Below are 19,896 nucleotides of genomic sequence, written 5' to 3' on the forward strand. Positions count from 1 at the left end.
ATTATACCAATTGTCTACAAAGCAGGTATAATTTGTAGATGTTGAAAAAAAGGTTATTAAGAAATCAGACTTGGTGGGTGGATGATGGATGGATGAGGGGTCTCTCCCATTTCTAAGGCTCCTATGATAAAGAATGATTCAGGCTTAAGTGTTTCCATTACAACATTTCCCATCAGCCTGGGGGCTGGGTGGGTTATTCTCAGGTCAGCCCTTTCTGTTACTGACCTTCTTTCGGAACTTCATCCAGGTACAGGTGATGGGCTGAGTGCCTGCCACTTTGCCAAAGAGCTCCACGGACTCTCCAGCACGCACCTTTTGGTCTTCTGGGAACTGGATGATCTGAGGGGGCATAGCTGAGAGAGAACAAATAAAGTGAGGAAAAGAAGGCGGCTCAGTCATTCTGATCTCATTTGACACCACTGTCTATGTTGGTCCACTGGCTCCTCTGCAGCCTTCTGGCATCTTCAGGGTAACACTAAGCGCAGTGACCATTGCTCAAGAACATTTGAGCTGATAGACTCACCAGGTTTGCTCATCCCTTTATTCTGATTCCTTCAGAAGTGACCACACAATTTACATGGGATCTTCTCCATTTATTGGTTGTTCTGGCATTTGTGTCTTACCCTAATTTTCTGAATCTATGTTCTAACACTTTTATTAATTAAGCAGAGCCTTGTCTTCTAACCTCCAGGTCACCCTGGCTAAAAGGCTCAATACAATTCATGTCCTCACATGTCTTCCAATGGAAAACAGACTGGAGCCGCATAAGAAAGAAAACAAAACCAAAATAGTTGTCATTGGGTCAATTCTGACTCATGCAACCCCATGTGTGTCAGAGTAGAACTGTGCTCCACAGGGTTTTCAATGGCTGGACTTTTGGACCATACCTTTTTTACAAAATGCTTCTAAAAAAAAGTTCCACTGTCATTGAATTTTGAGCTGATTTTGACTCATAGTGACCCTATAGGACAGAGAACTGTCCCAGAGGGTTTCCAAGGCTGTAAGCACACTGCCTCATCTTTCTCCCGCAGTAGAGCTTGTGGGTTCGAACCGCTGACTTCTTGGTTAGCAGTTGAATGTTTTAACCATTGTGCCACCAGAGCTCCTTGATGGCCTCTAGGTGGACTCAATCTTCCAACCTTCTGGTTAGCAGCCAAGCACATTAACCATGTGCACCACCCAGGGATGTAAAGAACAGAGCACTCAGCACAAAGTAGATAATGCCCATAAGGGGCAGAGTGGAGGACAGAAGGTTAGGAGAATGGATGGGAAAGTAGCTAGCCCTGTGCAATGTTCCCCACATAGGGGGAGGAACAGATGGAAAGGGAAATTGTGGAATAGGCTGAGGGACCAGGCTGTGCAGGGGCTTACAGGGGAGAGCAGGCAAATCTGGCCTGAACAACACAGAGCTTGAGTCAGAGAGGAGGTAGCAAACCACTAGGATCACACACCCAGGTGGCCAGTCCAGCAGAGCAAAGGAAAAATACCTCGTGACAGGTGACCCCTTTGTTCCCAAATGTTGCTGTGACCAGTTACCTGCCTTCGGAGGTGTCTTGGGGGCTGGTTTCTTCTTCACAGTTGCATCACCTAAAACAAAGACATTCACAAGTTATGTTCTGTTAGTTCTGTTTTTTTCCACAAAGCTGCTAAGTTCTAAAAAGATATAGTCTTGCCCACTGCCCCTTCATCCAAAGAGAGCCCTCATTTTAATATGTTTCTGGAGAGTTCCTTTCATTCTCCTTAGACAACCTCACAATCAAATACTGACTCTCAAGGGGAGTTCTGGGCGGGTTTCTGGAGCCTCCAATAAGATACAGACTCAAAAATGCTTTAATTCAGCTACAATCCCAAACTCACTATTCTCTCTGACTCATAGCAACCCCTCCTTGGGTTTCCGAGACAGTATCACTATGGAAGTAGATGGTCCAATCTTCATTCTGAGGAGTGGCTGGTGGGTTTGAACATCCAGTCTTCTGGTTAGCAATCAAGTGACTTGGGCACTATGCTACCAGAGCACTGTCTCTGACCTTAGTTTTCTGGAAACTCAGAAAGGAAATTATGTCAGATAAACCAACAAAGCTAGCCTTTTGTGTTCAAAGGTCTCAGGCTTCCCTGAAATCACAGACTGTGGACTGGCTACTTTCATCTTTTAATGTTTATTAAATGGATGAATGAATGAGTGAACAAATGAACCAACTAACAGTCTCCTCTCTCTCTGCCTCCACTTTCTCCAAGTAACTCCAAATCAATGAGAAAATGACCCAAATAGACCAATTTTACAGCACAAACCTATTCATTTGGCTAAACAACAATGTGGTATATATGCAATGATATCCTTTGCTAACTTCACGACTTCTTTTTTCACTTTTTTCAGGATTTTGCGCAAAAGTTGTCTAACCTATTTACCCAAGTGAAATGAAAACCTATATTCACACAAACACCTGTATGCAAATGTTTATAGTGGCTCTATTTGTAATTGCCCCAAACTAGAATTTACCCAAATATCCCTCAATAGGCAAATGGATGGACAAACTGTGGTGCATCTACACAAGGGAATCCTACTCAGCTATACAAAGGAACAAAGTACTGGTACACACAACAAAGAGCATGAATTACAAATGCATTACACTAAGAGAAGCCAGACTCAAAGGCTACACACTGTATAATTCCATTTATATGACATTCTGGAAAAGGCAAAGCCATAGGGATGGAGAACCAATTAGTGGCTGCCAGACTTGGGTCTGGGGGGTGGAGCTGACAACCAAGGAGCATGGGGAGATATTCAGAGTGATAGGACCATATCTTGATTGTGGTGGTAGTTGCTTGACTGCATGTGTTTGCTAAGACTTACAGAACTGTGTACCAGAAAGGGTGAATTTTACTGTATGGAAACTATACCCTAATACAAAAAAATAGAAAAACATGTCACCTAACCAATGATATTTTCCCTGACCACCCTTGTCAAATACCAACTCTCCACTCTCAACACTCCCTATCAGCCTTATCCCACTTCATTGTTTTCCCATGGCACTTATCACCCACCATATAACCAACTATGCATTTACTTGTTTATTTACTGCCTGCCCCTTCCCACATATAAAATGGAAGTTTTTGAAGGCAGGGACATCCTTGGTTCAGTGCTATATCCCCAGTGTGCCTGACACTGTATGGGTATGCAGCAACTACTTGCTGAATGAATGAGTGGGGTTAGCTTGAACTCAATTATGCATCCATCTATCTTCATCTCTGCAGACTGAGAAGCAGCACTACATCTGGCTTCAACATGGAATTGCTCTGTGACCATAGGCAAGTTAGACAACTTTTTGGATGGTCAGTTGTGCATCTGTAAAATGGAAAGGGTACTGCTACCAACTTGAATGCCCCAAAAGGACTTGTAAGGAGGGGATCCCTGATGGAAGCAATCTGAGGTCACAGAGCTGACTGTTACGAGTTATGTGTTTAAGCCCAGGGTGAGGACTGTCTCCACTGAGTTCACCCTCGCCTGCATTATTATTGATCCATTGATTCCCCCTAAAAAATTTATTGAGGGCCTACTATGTGCCAGCCAAATGCCAATCGGTACATAATTCTAAATTGGATACTGAGGAGAAAACTACATAAGACTTGTCCTCGTGGGCTCACACATGAAGATGTGTGATCCAGAGAAGAAAGGTTTTTGTTTTCCTTTTGCCATAAAGGACATTTATGGGGCAACTAGTAAAATTTGAATAAGGTCTGAAGATTAGATGATAGTCTTGTATCAATATTAATTTCCTGATTTTCATCATCAAACTGGTTTTACAAAAGATTGCCCTTGCTTTTAGGAAATGCACAGTGAAGTATTTAGGACATGATGTGTGCTATTTATTTTCAACTGCTCATAAAAAATCATATATAATGCTTTGTTATATATATACTTACCACAATTTAAAAAAATGTGTGTGTGTGTGTGTGTGTGTAGTTACATGTGTGTAGGGGGTGGGGACAAGGAGAAGGAAAGGAAGAGAGGGAGAAAAACAGGGAGAAGAGAAGAAAGGAGGGAGGGAGAAAATGTATGATAAAGTAAACTTGGTAACATTAATATTTGGAGAATCTAGGTGAAGTGTATACAGAATTATTTGTACTGTTTTTGTAACTTTTCTGGAAGTCTAAAATGAGTTGAAAATAAAAGTCAAATTAAAGTTTGCTTTTTTAAAAAACAGATGTGCCATCTAGCCAACATGATGTGGTTATTCAAATGAAGGAGCAAGAGAGAAACTGTGGGTTGAAGAGATGGTTAGGAAAGGCTAAGAGGTGGGACACAGGCTGGATCTTAAGACTAGAGAAGATCTTGACCAGTTGGATGGGAGAAGGGAGAAGTATCCCATACATCAGGGGTAAACAGCGGCTCAGAGTTGAGCATCAGGATGATGTTTAGTAGAAATGAGGTCACCCAGAGCACAGGGCTGGTGTCAGAGAGCAGTGGAGTAAAGAAAGTACGGCTATTTAAATTTAAATAAAATGAAAAATTCAGTTCCTTAGTCACACAAGTCATATTTCATTTGCTCAATACCCACATGTGGTTATACCATACCCACTGCCACTGAGCCGATTCCAGTTCATGGCAACCCTGTAGGACAGGGTAGAACTGCCCCATAAGATTTCCAAGGCTTACATCCTTATGGACACAGACTGCCTCATCTTTCTCCCATGGAGTGACTGCTGGGTTCTAATCACCATTCTTTGGATTAGAAGTCCAATGCTTTAACCACAGCACCACCAGAGCTCCTACTTTGGTTAGTAACTGCTATATTGGACAGTGCAGATATAGAATATTGCCATCACAGAAAGTTCTATTGAACAGCATTGGTCTAGAATGCCAAGTTTGAGAGTTAGAAATTTGTCCTGAGAGAACAGTGAGTTCCCACACAAACAGCAGTCAGGCTGGGCTAGAGGACCTATATAGATCTTCTCAACTTTTGAGGGACAGAGAAATTATTAGGAAGCTATCATGGTAATCTTGAAAGGAACTGATCAAAACCTAGCCTTAGTAAAGGAAAGGAGACAAATATGAGAGACAGGAAAAATTAAAGGGATTTAGAGGGGTTCAAGCAAGAGGGAAATACAAAGAATACATTGAGATTTCTTGCTTAGAAAAATGGGGAGAATTTTATTGATGGAATAAGGAATTTGGGAATGAAAGATGAAGACCTTGATCTGGTCATGTGAATTTGGTAGAGGACAGAATTGAATGTGTATGTGGGCTAGAACCCCAGGATCGGAAGTCCAGAGAGAGGTTTGTGAAAACTGGAAATAAAAGATTTCAGAATCAAACATGGAATTATAGTGGAAACTGTGAGGATGTGGTAGTTCTTTGGGGGAGAAGAATGCAATCAAAGGCAGGAGGAGTCCAAGGTCTGATCCCAGGTAGTGTCCACAGTGAGGAGCTGGGATGAAGGAGAGGGGCTGTGGGAGGACATTGGTTAGTGGTTAGACAGGTTCATGGAGGATTGCCAGTACACCAGGGGTGGAGGAGAATGGTACTGGGAATGGGTACGGCCAGCATTGACTGATACATGAGGTCTGAGAAGGCAGGTTCAGTGGGATGGAGGGGTCAGAAGTTACTCCAGAAGACTTGAGGAAAGTCAACTAACCAATCAAGAATTCTGGAGGTGAAAGGACAAAGAGAAATAGGGTATCATAAGAGGAATGTCAAGCTAAGGTTCCTTTCAAGGTTAAAGAGAAGAGTACAGACTTGAAGCAGGTCAGGACTTAGTGGAGAGGAAGAACTCCAAGAAGCTAGAGGAGAAGATAATCAAGGGAAACCCAATTCCCTTGGGAGTGGAGACAGGATGGGATATGGGACTGCTTGAGCCCTGAAGTCCCTGTCCATTTTCCTCCAGGACTGTTGGGATGAGAGAGTATACAACTTTGGAGAGAGAAGTCCTCAAGGGAAGAAGGAAGGGCTTCTTCCAGAACCAAGATCTAATCTCTTCTGGGAGGTAAGGCCATTTGTTCAGAGGAGTTATGTAGAGGGCTTAGGATGGGCTGGGGTGGCGTGTGGCAGGATGTGACAGATAGTGTCTGGGATGGTGAGCTAGAAGTCAATAATGAGGCAGGAAGCTGCCAAGCATGAAATCAGACAAATCCAAAATCCTGCTTTACACATGGAGCCCATGAGTAAATCTATATGGCTAGAAATAGAGCCCAAACTTAATATCTATCTTTCTGTGTTACAGTTAAAGAGGATTTAAGGCCAAATTTTTATGTTTGTTCTATAAATTTGAATTTGTTAACATTTGAAATTGGTTTGGTTCCTATTAGTAAAAACAATTTTAAATGTTAACAATGCTCTGTATCCTATTCCATACATATTTTATAGGACCATCTGCTGAAATCCATTAATTGTGTTCTGAGCTTATGTGGCTAAGCAGAGTCATGTGATTCTAAAACTTGGTCTCTCAGACAGCTGAGCTTGGTGAGTTGAGTGGCTAAGCCATGAACTCATTATCTTTTTCTCATATACATCTTGTGTCAACCAAACAAATCAGGGAACCTTACATTGTTTCCACTTTACGAAAAAGGAGCTGCTGTTTTTAGGTGCAGTCGAGTCAGTTTCAACTCACAGCGACCCTGTGTATAACATAAGGAAGTACTTTTTGGCCCTCTGCCTTACTCACAATTGACACGCTTGAGCCCATCATCACAGCCACCAGGTCTGTCAATCTCTCTAGCTGAGGGCCTTCCCCTTTTTCACTGACTCTTCACTTTACTAAGCATGACATCCTTCTCCAGGGATGGTCCCTTCTGACATGAGCAAAGTAGGAGAGATGAAGTCTGGCCATTCTCACTTCTAAGGAGCATTCTAGCTTTATTTCCTCTAAGACAGATTTGTTCATTCTTCTAGAACTCCATGGTACATTCAATATTCTTCACCCAACAACACAATTCAAATTCATCAATTCTTCTGAGTCTTCCTGATTCATTGTCCAGCTCTCACATGCATATGAGGCTATTGAAAATACCATGGCTTGGGTCAGGCACACCTTAGTCTTCAAAGTGACATCTTTGACCTTTAACACATTCAAAAGGTCTTTTGCAACAGATTTGCCCAATGCAATACATTGTTTGATTTCTTGACTGCTGCTTCCATGGGCATTAATTGTGTATCCAGTAAAATGAAATCCCTGACAACATCAATCTTTTAATCCAGTTGTGAGGATTTTTGTTTTATGTTGGGGTATAATCCATACTGAAGACTGTAGTCTTTGCTCTTCATCAGTAAGTGCTTCAAGCCATCTTCACTTTCAGCAAGCAATATTGTGTCTTCTGCATACCAAAGGTTGTTTATGAGTCTTCCTCCAATCCTGATGCCTCATTCTTCTTCGTATCATCTTGGAGTATTTGCTCAGCATATAGACTGAGTAAATATGGTGAAGGGATACAACCCTGACACACACCTTTCCTGATTTTAAACCATGGAGTATTCCCTTGTTCTGTTTGAATGACTGCCTCTCATTCTATGTGCAGGCTCCTCGAGAGCACAGTTCAGTGTTCTGGAATTTCCATTCTTCACAATGTTATCCATAATTTGTTATGATCCACATAGGCAAATGCCTTTGCATGGTCAATAAAACAAAGGTAAATGTCTAATGATATCCCTTGTTTTATGTCCTCTTCTGAATCCTGCTTGAATTTCTGGCAGGTCCCTGTCAAAATACTGCTGAAACCATTTTTGAATTATCTTCAGCAAAATTTTACTTGTGTGTAATATTAGGGATATTGTTTGATAATTTCTGCATTCTGTTGGATCACCTTCCTTTAGAATTGGCAAAAATATGGATCTCTTCCAGTCAGTTGGCCAGGTAGCTGTCTTGCAAATTTCTTGGCATAAATGAGTGAGTACCTCCAGTGCTGTATCCATTTGTTGCAACACCTCACTGGGTATTCCATCAATTCCTCAAGCCTTGTTTTTTGCCAATTCCTTTAGAGCAGGTTGGACTTTTTTCTTCAATACTATGGGGTTTTGATCATATGCTACCTCCTGAAATGGCTGAACATAGACCAATTCTTTTTGGTACAGTGCCTCTGTGTATCCCTTCCACCTTCGTTTGATGCTTTCTGCATCATTCAATATTTTTGCCAATAGAATCCTTCAATATTGCAATTCAACGCTTGAATTTTTTCTTCAGTTCCTTCTGCTTGAGAAATGCTGAGTGTGTTCTTCCCTTTTGATTTTCTAACTCCAGGTCTTCGCACATTTCATTATAACCCTTTGTCTTCTCAAGTTGCCCTTTGAAATCTTCTGTTCAGCTCTGTTTCTTCATCATTTCTTCCATTTCTCTGTTCAAGAGCAAGTTTCAGAGTTTCTTCTGACATTCATTTTGGTCTTTTCTTTCTTTTTAATGACCTTTTGCTTTCTTCCTTGTTATCCTCCCACAACTCAGCCAGTCTTTAATCATTGGTATTCAATGCATCCATCCATCTTCAGGTAGTCTCTAAATTAAGGTGGGATATACTCAAGGTTGTATTTTGGCTCTTGTAGAATTGTTTTAAATTTCTTCAGCTTCAAGTTAAACTTGCATAGGCGCAATTGATGGTCTGTTCCACAGTCGGCCCCTGGCCTTGTTCTGACTGACGATATTGATTTCCATCATCTCTTCCCATGGATTGTAGTTGATTCAATACCGTGTGTTACATCTGCCAAAGCCCACATGTACAGTTAGTTACTGTTTATTTAGTTGAAAAAGGGTATTAGCAATGAATAAGTCATTGGTCTTGCAAAATTCTATCATGTGATCTCTGGACTCATTTCTATCACTAAGGCCATATTTTCTAACTACTAATACTTCTTTTTTGTTTCCAGCTTTCACCTTCAAATCACCAGTAATTATCAATGCATCTTGACTGCATGTTTGGTCAATTTCAGACTGCAGAAATTGGTAAAAATTTTCCATTTCTTCATCTTTGGCTTTAGTGGTTGGTGCACAAATTTGAATAATAGTAGTATTATTAGCTGGTGTATGGATAATATCCTATCACTGACAGCATTGCACTTCAGGACAGATCTTGATATGCTTTTTGATAATGAATGCAATGCCATCCCATTCATTTTGTTATTCCTGACATTGTAGACTATATGACTGTCTGATTCGAAATGGCCAATTCAAGTCCATTTCAGCTCATTAATGCCTAGGATATTGATCTTTATGTGTTCCATTTCACTTTTTTTTTAAAAACAACTTCCAATTTTCATAGATTCATGCTTTATACATTTCACATGCCAATTATTAGTGGATGTTTGCAGCTGTTTCTTCTCATTCTGAGTCATGCCACATCAGCAAATGAAGGTCCCAAAAGGTTTACTCCATCCATGCCCTAAGGTCAACAACTCTAATTGAGGAGGCAGCTCTTCCCTAGTCATATTTTGAATTACTTCCAACCTGAAGGGCTTGTCTTCTGGCACTAAATTAGACAATGTTTTCCTGCTATTCATAAGGTTTTCAGTGGCCAACTTTTCTCAGAAGTAGACCTAGCCACATCCTTCTTCCAAGTCTGTCTACATCTGGAAGCTCCACTGAAACCTGTCCACTATGGGTGATCCTGCTGGTATTTGAAATATCAGTGGCAGAGCTTCAAGTATCACAGCAACATGCAAGCCACCACAGTGTGACAAACTGACAAATGAGTGGCGATGAAAAAGGAACAGATTCCTGTAAAAGTCAGGTGATTTTGCTGGGTAGATAGAACTTAATCTTCCTGACTCCTCGTATGAAAAACAAAATACCAATTGCTGTTAAGTCATTTTGACTTATGCTGACCCCATATGGTCAAATAGGACTGTGTTCCCTAGAATTTTCTTTTCTTCAACATTTTATTGTAGTTTGGGTGAACGTTTACAGAGCACATTTTTTTCCGATTCAACAATTTATATACGTTTTATTTCATGATGTTAGTTGCAATCCCTTCAATGTGACAGCATTCTTCCCATTTCCTCCCTGGGCTCCTCATTTCCATTTGTCTTTCTTTTCTGCTCCTTTCTGAACTTTGATTTTGGGCAAAGGCTGCCCTTTGGTTCTCATATGGTTGACTGTACTTAGGAGTATGTTTCTCATGAAAGGCGATCCAGGGTGTGGGTTCAGTTCCAGGTTTCAAGGATGTCTAAGAGCCATAGTCTTGGGAGTTCCACCAGTTTCTATCATCAACATGGTTTTCAGTGGTTGACTTTTCAAGAGTAGATCACCAGATCTTTCTTCTGAGGCATCTCTGGGTGACCTTGAACCTCTCACCTCTTTGTTAGCAGCTGAGTGCTTTAACCATTTGTATCACTTCGGACTCCCACTTCCAGTATATGGCTGTTGTCATTGATTGAATTGTGTCCTCCAAAATATGTATCAACTTGGCTAGGCCATGATTTCTGGTAGTGTGTTATTGTTCTCCATTTTGTGATTTGCTATAATTATCTTCCATTTTGTGATGTGTTGTAAGTCCTGACCTCTATGGCATCATGCCTAAGGCATTTGACTGCTAACCAGAAGGCTGGTGGTTCTATCCCACCAGCCATTCCTTGGAAGGAAGGTTGGGCATCTACTTCTGTAGTGATACTGCCTCAGAAACTGGTGAATGAGGGGTTGCTATGAGACAGATCCAACTTGATGGCAGTGAGTTTAGTATGTATTAATGAGGCAGGATTAGGTTATGTTAATGAGTAAGGATTGGGTGTGATTCAACATTCTTATTCAGGTCCCAGCCCAGATCCCATGTAAGATGTAAAGGGAATTTCCCTGGGGTATGGCTTGCATCACCTTTTATCTTACATGAGATAAAGATAAGGAGAGAGAAGTGAGCAGATGAGCAGAGAAAGAGAGATCTCAGTACCACCAAAAAAAAAGAGCGGGAAGCAGAGCACATCTTTTGGACCCAGGGTCGGTCCCTCTGTTGAGAACCTCCTAGACCCAGAGGAAGATTGATGCCAAGACACCTGGAGATCTCCAAGGAATGCCAGGTCCACAGATGTTAAAGGAAGGCAAGAACTTTCCTCCAGAGCTGACAAGGAAAGCTTTTGTCTAGAGCTGGTGCCCTGAATTCAGACTACTAGCCTCCTAAACTATGAAAGAATACATTTCTAAACCCATACACTTGTATTTGTATTATAGCAGTAGTAGATAAGTAAGATAACTGCTTTTTCCTCCTTATTTGCTCCAGCTGACACTGTTCTATCCCCATTTCCAAGTCTTTGAGACACTTTTATAGCCTTTTGCAGAAATGCAGAGGGCAGAGGCTCTGGAGCTAGACTTGAGTTCAAATACTACCCTGCCACTCACTAAGCTGTCTAAGCTTCAGTTTCCTCATTTAAAAAATGTGGTAGGAGTAAATAAAATTTGCTATAAAGAACTAAACAAGTCGTAAACAAAGTATATGTAAATAACATACACCAAAGGTGGGGGGGGGGCAGAGAAAAACCCGACTCACTGCCATTGAGTCAATTCCAATTCATAACCACCCTCACTGGGTTTCCAAGGCTGTAAATCTTTATGGAAGTAGATTGCCCCATCTTCCTCCCATGGAGCAGCTGGCTGCCACTTAGCAGCCAAATGCCTTCCTGACTATACAACCAGAGCTCCTTTCCGAAAAAAAAAAACCCCTCAAATTCACTGCCATCAAGTCAGATCTGACTCATAGCAACCCCTCCTTGGATTTCCAAGGCAGTACCACTATGGAAGTAGATTGCCCAATCTTCCAGTATCCTCCCCATTCACCCTTACCTTCAAAGGAAATCCCCAAAGGAGTTTCTGTACTTCCCTCCAACTATTTAGTACACCACACTGTCATTTCAGCTTTATATCTACCTCAGGTACCCTCACTCTGCACTTTGAGCTTTTTTCCCAATTGAGGACCTCAGCAGAGGTGACATTCTTGCTGGTCTAGATGCCAAAATTTCAGTACACTCTTGGTCACTAACTAGTTTCCTCTTCTCTGGATTAACTCATCTTATTATTCCTGTCAGTACTTTTTTCCTTATCCCTTTCTCCAATACCCCAAATATTTTATATCAGCCACTGTCAGAGAGGAATATTCTAGAAAGAAAAATATATCCAACTATCCTTGCAAATTCCATGACAGGGGCAGGCAAGGAGGACAGAACATCATCCTTCTGTTTCTCAATTGGTCTACTCCTCTGAGGTGGAATTCAGTCCCATCTGGCAGACAGTGAGCCCCGGGAGCACCTCTCCTCCCATCATAGCAAGGACTGTACTCAGTGCTGCCCTGAGGTGCAGACCTCTCTCCTAAGCTGACATCTGTACATTGAACTACCTGACCATCACCTTATATCCCTTACAGATGTTAAGCAAGTACTGAAAGCTCAACACAGCCAAAAATAAATCTAGGATCTTCTCCGGAAACCCGCTTCTCTTCCTCGTTTCACCCAGGGTCCATCCCTGCCCAAATCCACTCACTAATAAGGTCAGTTCCATATATTAAATACCTCCCCAATCTGCCACTTTTCCACACCCTTACCACCTAAACTAGACCACTGCTTAGGCCTCTGGTTCCCTGCCCTCACATCTAATAATGTACCACCCTCTGGCCAGAGAGAACATTCTCAAATGCAATCAGATGCCACTCCACTGCTTAGAGCTCTCCAGTGGCTGTATAATGCCCCTTGGGATCAAGTCCAATTCATCTTAGGAGAGTTCAAGATCTGTCCCAGGCTTTCATCTCTAGTTTTCTTTTTTGCTGATCCCACCCCCCCTTTTTTTCAGTGCTAGTATTAATTTTTTTTTTTTTTTAATTAGGATTTGGGTGAAGATTTACAGAGTAAATTCACTTTTCATACAGCAGTTCACATATACTTTGTCTCATGTCATTGACCAAAATTTACAATGCAGCAGCTCCCCTCCCACTTCCTCCCCATAGTTACCTCCTCCCAGTGTCCATCCCTTCATACTCTTCGAGAGGCCCATTGTCTGCCAACCCTGTATATGATCTTGGATACACTCTCCATTTAGACATACATAATTGTTTAGCTTGTTCACCCATCTATCCGTCCCTATACCCATGTTTGCTTTCATTGACAACTCAGTATTGTATTTACAAAGGGGTTCATATTTGTTGTTTGTACTGCCCATGTAACACTCTCTGTCTTTCTCATCCTCAATGCTGCTATATTGGTCACTCACTTAATTTTTTTTTTTTTTAAATTTTGTTGTGATTTGGGTGAAAGTTTACAGAGTAAATTCACCTTCCATACAGCAGCTCACATACACTTTGTCTCATAACATTGACTGCAATTTCCCACAATGCAACAGCTCCCCTCCCACTTCCTCCCCATGGTTACCTCTTCCCTGTGTTCTTCCCTCCCATGCACTTCTGCCCCCCGAGCTGTCTCTCTGTGCATACACAGTCCTTCTATTCTCCCATGATTGATCTATCCAAGGAGTGTATGTACTTAATGTAAATGTTCAGCCCATATGCCTGTCTTTTGTTTGTGGCTGGAAGCCACAGGAGTGGCTTCAATTCCAGACCTGAAGTGCAGCTAGGGCCTATCGTCTCAGTGGTTCCATCAGACTGCATCAGACCATCAGTACCCCCCCCCCCTTTTTTTTTTAAATGATTTTGAGTTTTGTTCCACATTGTTCTCCTACTCTATCCAGGATCTCCTACATTGATTCCCTTCTGAGTGGCTGGCAGTGGTAGCCGGGCACCATCTAGCTCTTCTGGTCTCATGGTTGTATAGGCTGTGGATCACCTGGTGCACCAGTCTTTGCTGATTCCTTTTGGGGAACAGCCCTACCCATGCCCACAATGTTCAATATCAGTGTTTGTCAAAATTGAGCATGCATAATGATCACCTGGGCTTCCAAGTGACGGTGATGCTACTGGTACATGCATCATATTTTGGGTAGCATTGCTGTATATGAGGGAGTCCTGGTAGCAAAGTGCCTAAGGCACTTGACTGCTAACTGGTGGTGGTTCAAACCCACCAGCCACTCCTTGGAAGGAAGATGGGGCCATCTACTTCCGTAGTGATACTGCCTTGGAAACCCAAGGAGGGGTCGCTATGAGTCGGGTCCGACCTGATGGCACATAACAATGACAATAACAACAGCTTTATATGATATAATAAGTATTTGTAAGATTTTGCAATGTCAGGCTCTTTGCACATGCTGGTCCCGGTTCATGCATCACTACTGCCAGGCTGGGCTTCATGCTCCTCCTAGGTTCATCTATCACAAAACGCATCATAAGCCATTGCAATTGCAGAAATTCCTTCCCCAGCACACACACCATGGTAGACTCCCTGATAGCAAGAACAGCATCCATCTTGTTCACCTTTTGCATCCCCAGTATCTGACACAGGACGTGGCACATGCTTGATAAGCTAATACAGAAATGAGTGGAACCTCTAAGGATCTCTGTTAGCCTGGGAAACCCCAGGGAACACTCCACTCTACTCCAGGTTCTGATGCTGAGAGTTACAGCCCTGGATCTGGAATCCTCGTGCAACTTTCCACATTAAAGGAGAAGCCGCCTGACTCTGTCACCTCCAAGCAAAACTGTCACATGCTGAATCTTCTACTTTAACATTGGAAGACAGAGGTTGGAGCAATAAAAACAGCACAAATTGAAAGGTTAAATTTGAGAGTCCTGGAAAACTAGAAGTCACTCCTCTTACCCTCTGGGTAGTCCACCTTTTGCTTCTGCCCCCGTCTGCCTGAGCCCTAGCCTTGGTTCTGGCCGGCCTAACCTTCCTTCTGCCCTGGGAGGAGGAGGTCAGCACCCCAAAGAGGTTTCCAGACTGCTCAATCTGAAGGACAGGAGAAGGACATGAGTGTCTCTCTTCTCTTTCTTTCTGATATCCATCAATAGCAAGGCGGAGAGGCCAGAGCAAGCACTTGGGAAGAGATGTTCACAGAGCCCAAAAGGGTTTGAGATTATGGAAAGCAGAGGGAGAATTGGGGAGTTGGTGTTACAGCCTTGGGTACAGGGAGATCCTGGGGCTCACCTCTCTGGGGACATTTCCCTTTTTAGGTAGTTCACTAAAAATAGGTATCAAATTCTTCTCAGTTCCCAAAATCAGCATTGACTTTCTGACAAAGTTTCCTGAAGGTGACTCAGCTTTGGGTTGAGTGTGAAGTCAGCACCCATTCCATGGGGCTGAGCCAGTGCAGGGGGAGACAGTGGGAGCCTGGAGATGGAAGAGTGAATCCTCCTGCCTCATGCTAGGGCAGATCTGGTGCTTAGTAACTTGACCACTTCTCCACTGCACACACTTTTTAATCTAGCCCCCTTCCAATACTTTCTTTCTTTTTTTAATTGTAATTTGGGTGAAAATTGACAAGAGCAAATTCACTTTCCATACAGCAGTTCACATACACTTTGTCTCATGACATTGATCACAGTTTATCACAATGCAACAGCTCCTCTCCCACTTCCTCCCGATAGTCACCTCTTCCCTGTGTCCATCCCTCCATGCACCCCTGCCCCCTGAGCTGTCTCCCTGTGCATAAACAGCCCTTCTTTCTCCCATGATTGTTCTCTCCAAGGAGTGTATCTATCTCAGGTAAATGTTCAACTCCTATGCCTGTCTATTGTTTGGTTGGAAGCCACAGGTGTGGGTTCAATTCCAGACCCGAAGGGCAGCTAGGGGCCATAGTCTCAGTGGTTCCACCAGGCTCTATCAGACCAGAAAACCTGGTCCCCCCTTTTTTTTCCAAATGATTTTGAGTTTTGTTCCACATTATTCTCCCTCTCTATCCAGGATCTCCTACATAGATCTCCCTCTGAGTGATTGACAGTGGTAGCTGGGTACCATCTAGTTCTTCTAGAAGGTCTCATAGTCATCCAATAGTTTCTTATAGACTTGTGGAGAAATAGTGGTTGTTTTTCCAGAGTTAACATTTCTGGGCAAGTTTCCTGCTCACCTTCCCCTACAGCAAAGGCTGTCACATAAAATTCCAGAGGAACACTGCTCCTCCTATTATTGCAAGCACCCATGCCCAAAGCCCCCAGGACACAGAATGTCAAGATAGCTGCAGCCCAGCTGGGGCAGGCCAGCAGTGCCAGCACTGTGTGATGGGTACCCTCCAGACCTTCTCTGGGGAGGATCCATCTTGCTATTTAACTGGCTGGCAGACACACTGGCTGTGGGAGACACATGGAGATATGGGAAAGGAGCTGAAAGTGGCAGTGGGTGGGTGGAGGTCACAGAATTATACGTGTGTGGGTGTGGGATAGGCACTAATCACTCTCATAGACTGAATTTTGGTTAGGGGTACCTGTAGTTGGTGCCAGCTTTCAATGACATTCATGGAAATACTCCAGCCAGGCAAGTCTTTATGCCAAATCCCAATACCTCTAGCACTTCCTTCCAGTCCTTTGAATTCTATTAGGATGTATCATTTCCATGACCTGGAGAGAATGTTTAGAAGACAGACATGATAATGGGGAAACTTTTTGTGAAAAGTGGACACTGCTTTTGATATTCAAATGTGCTTTCAAATTGACATGGTTTCAGAGAAAGACACATCTGGGAGGCCAAGGCAAAGACATCCAAAGACACTATAATCTAGGGTGGTCCGCTGTAGTGACTGTAGCCAAAGCTACCAACATCATGAAGCTCAATCCAAGGCCAGGCATGGGACATGAAGAATGTTCCAGCAGCATCATCCCCAAATCACACAACCTTGGTGAAGAACAGGATCCTTAAAGCACAGGGATTTATGAGATCACTTGGAAAATCAGATACTTTTTATATACCCACTTAGAGACCAGGCGGGAGCTCTGGTAACATAGTGCCTAAGGAATTTGATTGTTAACCAGAAGTCTGGTGGTTCAAACCCACCAGCCACTCCTTGGAAGAAAGACTAGATGATCTATTTTCGTAGTGATACCACCTCAGAAGAAGCTCTGGTAGCGTAATACCTAGGGAACTTGACTGCTAACCAGAAGACGGGTGGTTCAAACCCACCAGCCACTCCTTGGAAGAAAGACTAGATGATCTATTTTCGTAGTGATACCACCTCAGAAGAAGCTCTGGTAGCATAATACCTAGGGCACTTGACTGTTAACCAAAAGGCTGGTGGTTCAAACCCACCAGCCACTCCTTGGAAGGAAGGTTGGCCAATCTACTTCTGTAGTGATACAGCCTCAGAAACCCAAGGCGGGATTGCTATGAGTCGGGTCTGACTCATGGCACATAACAGCAACAACAACACTGCCTCGGATATCCAAGGAGGGGTCGCTATGAGTTGGATCTGACTCGACAGCAGTGAGTTTTTTTCTTTTGAGACCAGGCACTGGGCTGGGCTCTGAAATTTCATAAATGGACAGGACCTGGCTCTTGTCTTCAAATTGTAAATGCCCACATGGGTGCTCATCTAGCTCTTTTCTAAAAGCTCACCAACCGTACAGATAGATGGAAACCCCGAGTCTGTCATCAAACTGGTATCGCCTTGTCTATATTTTCTAAGAACATTTTTTTTTTTAAAGTCACACAGGTAGCATGCATATTCTCTCACACAAAATTCTGAAGGATTCCCCAGGTCATTCATATCCCTTCCAGCTAAAACACCTCAAACTTGGTCTTTATGCTGAAGGCCTCCTTCCTTCAAGATGTTTTCCCTTCTGTGCATCCTAAACCATGCTTGCTGTAGCTTCAGAGTCTATGATTGTTAAGGCTGTTGCCAACTTGGCTGGGTCATGATTCTCAGTGTTTAGCAGTTATGATGTAGTCATTCCTTACGATGAGATCTGATATAATGTAATCATCTTCATGATGAGATCTGTTATGAGCAACCAATCAGCTGAAAGGGAATTTCCTCAGGAGTGTGGCCTACTTCCAATATATATGAACACCCTGGCAAAGCTCTCTGGCTTTTTGCTCCATCTGGCTCATTATCATCTGACCTCTAGTTCTTGGCTTGTATTGCCTGCTGATCTTGTGGCTGTTGTCTTCACAGCTTGTAAGTCAACAGCCTGCCATCTTACCTGATGATCCTGCATTTGTCAGCCTCTGCAGTCAGCAACCTGATGAATTGCCTGCTCATCTTGGGTTCATCAGTCCCTGTGGCTACATGAGTCAGGAGAAGCCTTCAGCCTGATGTATGACCCACAGACTTGGGACTTGCCAGCCTCTACAACTGTGTGAGCCATTTTCTTGAGATAAATTTTTCTCTCTCTAAACTTCACTAGCTTTGCTTCTCTAAGAAGCCAGCCTAAGACAGAGCCCTTCACACATCAGGTGATATGAGGGAGAGCTAGCCGCCTCCCCTGGACTGGATCACTCAAAGGCATTCCATTGAGTGACATGCTGTCAGAGCTGGAAGAGGCATTGGAGTCAGCTGGAGAAACTCCCATTTGACAGATGAGGACACTAGGTCTGGAATGACAAAGGGCTTTGACCAAGGCCATATGTTTAGTGAGTGGCAGAACTAAGACCTTTCTGTTCTGTTTTCTAGTCCAGTATTCTTGCTATGCTTTGTGCCTGAGCACTGCCCTAGAATCATAGTAAATCAGCTTCTGGAGGTCCAACAAAGGTGTGACTGCCTCCCCACTTCCTACTCATCTCAGGCTGAGGAATCTTGGATGCCTTCTCCCCTGGAACCTATGCACTTCTCTCCTGGTCTTTCTCCAAAGGTAAGAGAGGACCCCCACTCTGGGCTGGAGGAGTGGGTGAAGTGCTCCAGGAATGCTGGTATTAAATTCCCATCAAGAGGGCAAAGGAGTCATAAAAGACATTAGTGGGACAACTGACAAAAACTGACTATAAACCATGGATTAGATGATATTGATTCAATGTTAAGTTTCCTGATTTTAATGATTGTATTGTGGCTATGTTCTAAGGAGACACACAATAAGAGATTTAGCAGTAAAGGGCATGATGTCTCCAACTTATTCTTAAATTAGATCTCTATATATCTAGGTATAGAGATAGAGATATATATCTAGAGAATATAAATGGAACAAAATGTAAACAATTGGTGAATCAAGGTAAAGCATATACAGGAGATCCTTATTATTCTTGAAACTTTTCTTAAATTTGAAATTATATAAAAATAAAACTATCAAAAATAAATAAATAAATAAACCCCCAAACTCCCATCAAGAAGCATGCTGCAAATACCCCAACAGGTCTCAAGATCTAGGGAAGATGCCACTTGCCTCCCTCTTTCTCCCTCCAGTTCTAAAAGCAGTCAATTCCCTCTCTCCTCCTGCTGGGGGGGTGGGTGGGAAGGAGAGAAGCACTTCCTAGGCTTCTGTGGATAGCACAAAGTGTGGCCCTGAGACTATGGCAAGGTGTAGAGTACTGTGGCAGGAACATGGGTCAGGGATGGAACACAGTTTCACACTTTCTTTACCGGCTATGAGACCCTGGGCAAGACAATTTCATTTTCTAAGGGTCAGTTTTGCTCATCTGTAAAACGAGGAACAACTATTTGTTGGGTAAGACTTGACTGAAGTGGCACAGACTGAGCATCTAATATGCTGTAAGGAGCCCTTTGAACCTTGCCAGTGGCTCCATGGGAAAAAGAACTGGAGATCTGCTTCTGTAAAGATAACAGCCAAGAAAACACTATGGGAGCAGCTCTGCTGTGTCACATGGGATCACTGTTGTTGTTGTTAGGTGCTGTCGAGTTGTTTCTGACTCATAGCGACCCCGTGCATGTAGACTTCACCAGATGGAACACACAGAAATCAGATTGACTACATCTGTGGCAAGAGATGGTGGAAAAGCTCAATATCTTCAGCTAAAACCAGGCCAGGAGCTGACTGTGGAACAGACCATCAACTGCTCATATGCAAATTCAACTTGAAGTTGAAGACAATTAAAATAAATAAGTCCAAGAGAGCCAAAATATGATCTTGACTATATCCCTCCTGAATTTAGAGATCATCTAAAGAATAGATTTGATG

General features: G+C 42.9%; 1 protein-coding gene across 1 annotated transcript in view; it reads right to left on the minus strand.

Annotated features, from left to right (window-relative positions):
• MYLK (myosin light chain kinase) overlaps positions 1–19,896 on the minus strand; it is a 194,351-nt gene that overhangs the window by 58,470 nt on the left and 115,985 nt on the right. Inside the window, exons 18-19 of the mRNA XM_042781400.1 lie at positions 1,537–1,587; positions 226–353 (exon numbers count right to left, since the gene is read on the minus strand). Of these exons, the coding sequence (XP_042637334.1) occupies positions 226–353; positions 1,537–1,587 (179 nt within the window). The remainder of the gene's footprint in view (positions 1–225; positions 354–1,536; positions 1,588–19,896) is intronic.

This window comes from Orycteropus afer, unplaced genomic scaffold (genome assembly GCF_000298275.1).
Source record: "Orycteropus afer afer isolate SDZICR_OR568_19922 unplaced genomic scaffold, OryAfe1.0 scaffold00114, whole genome shotgun sequence".
Lineage (NCBI taxonomy): Eukaryota > Metazoa > Chordata > Mammalia > Tubulidentata > Orycteropodidae > Orycteropus > Orycteropus afer.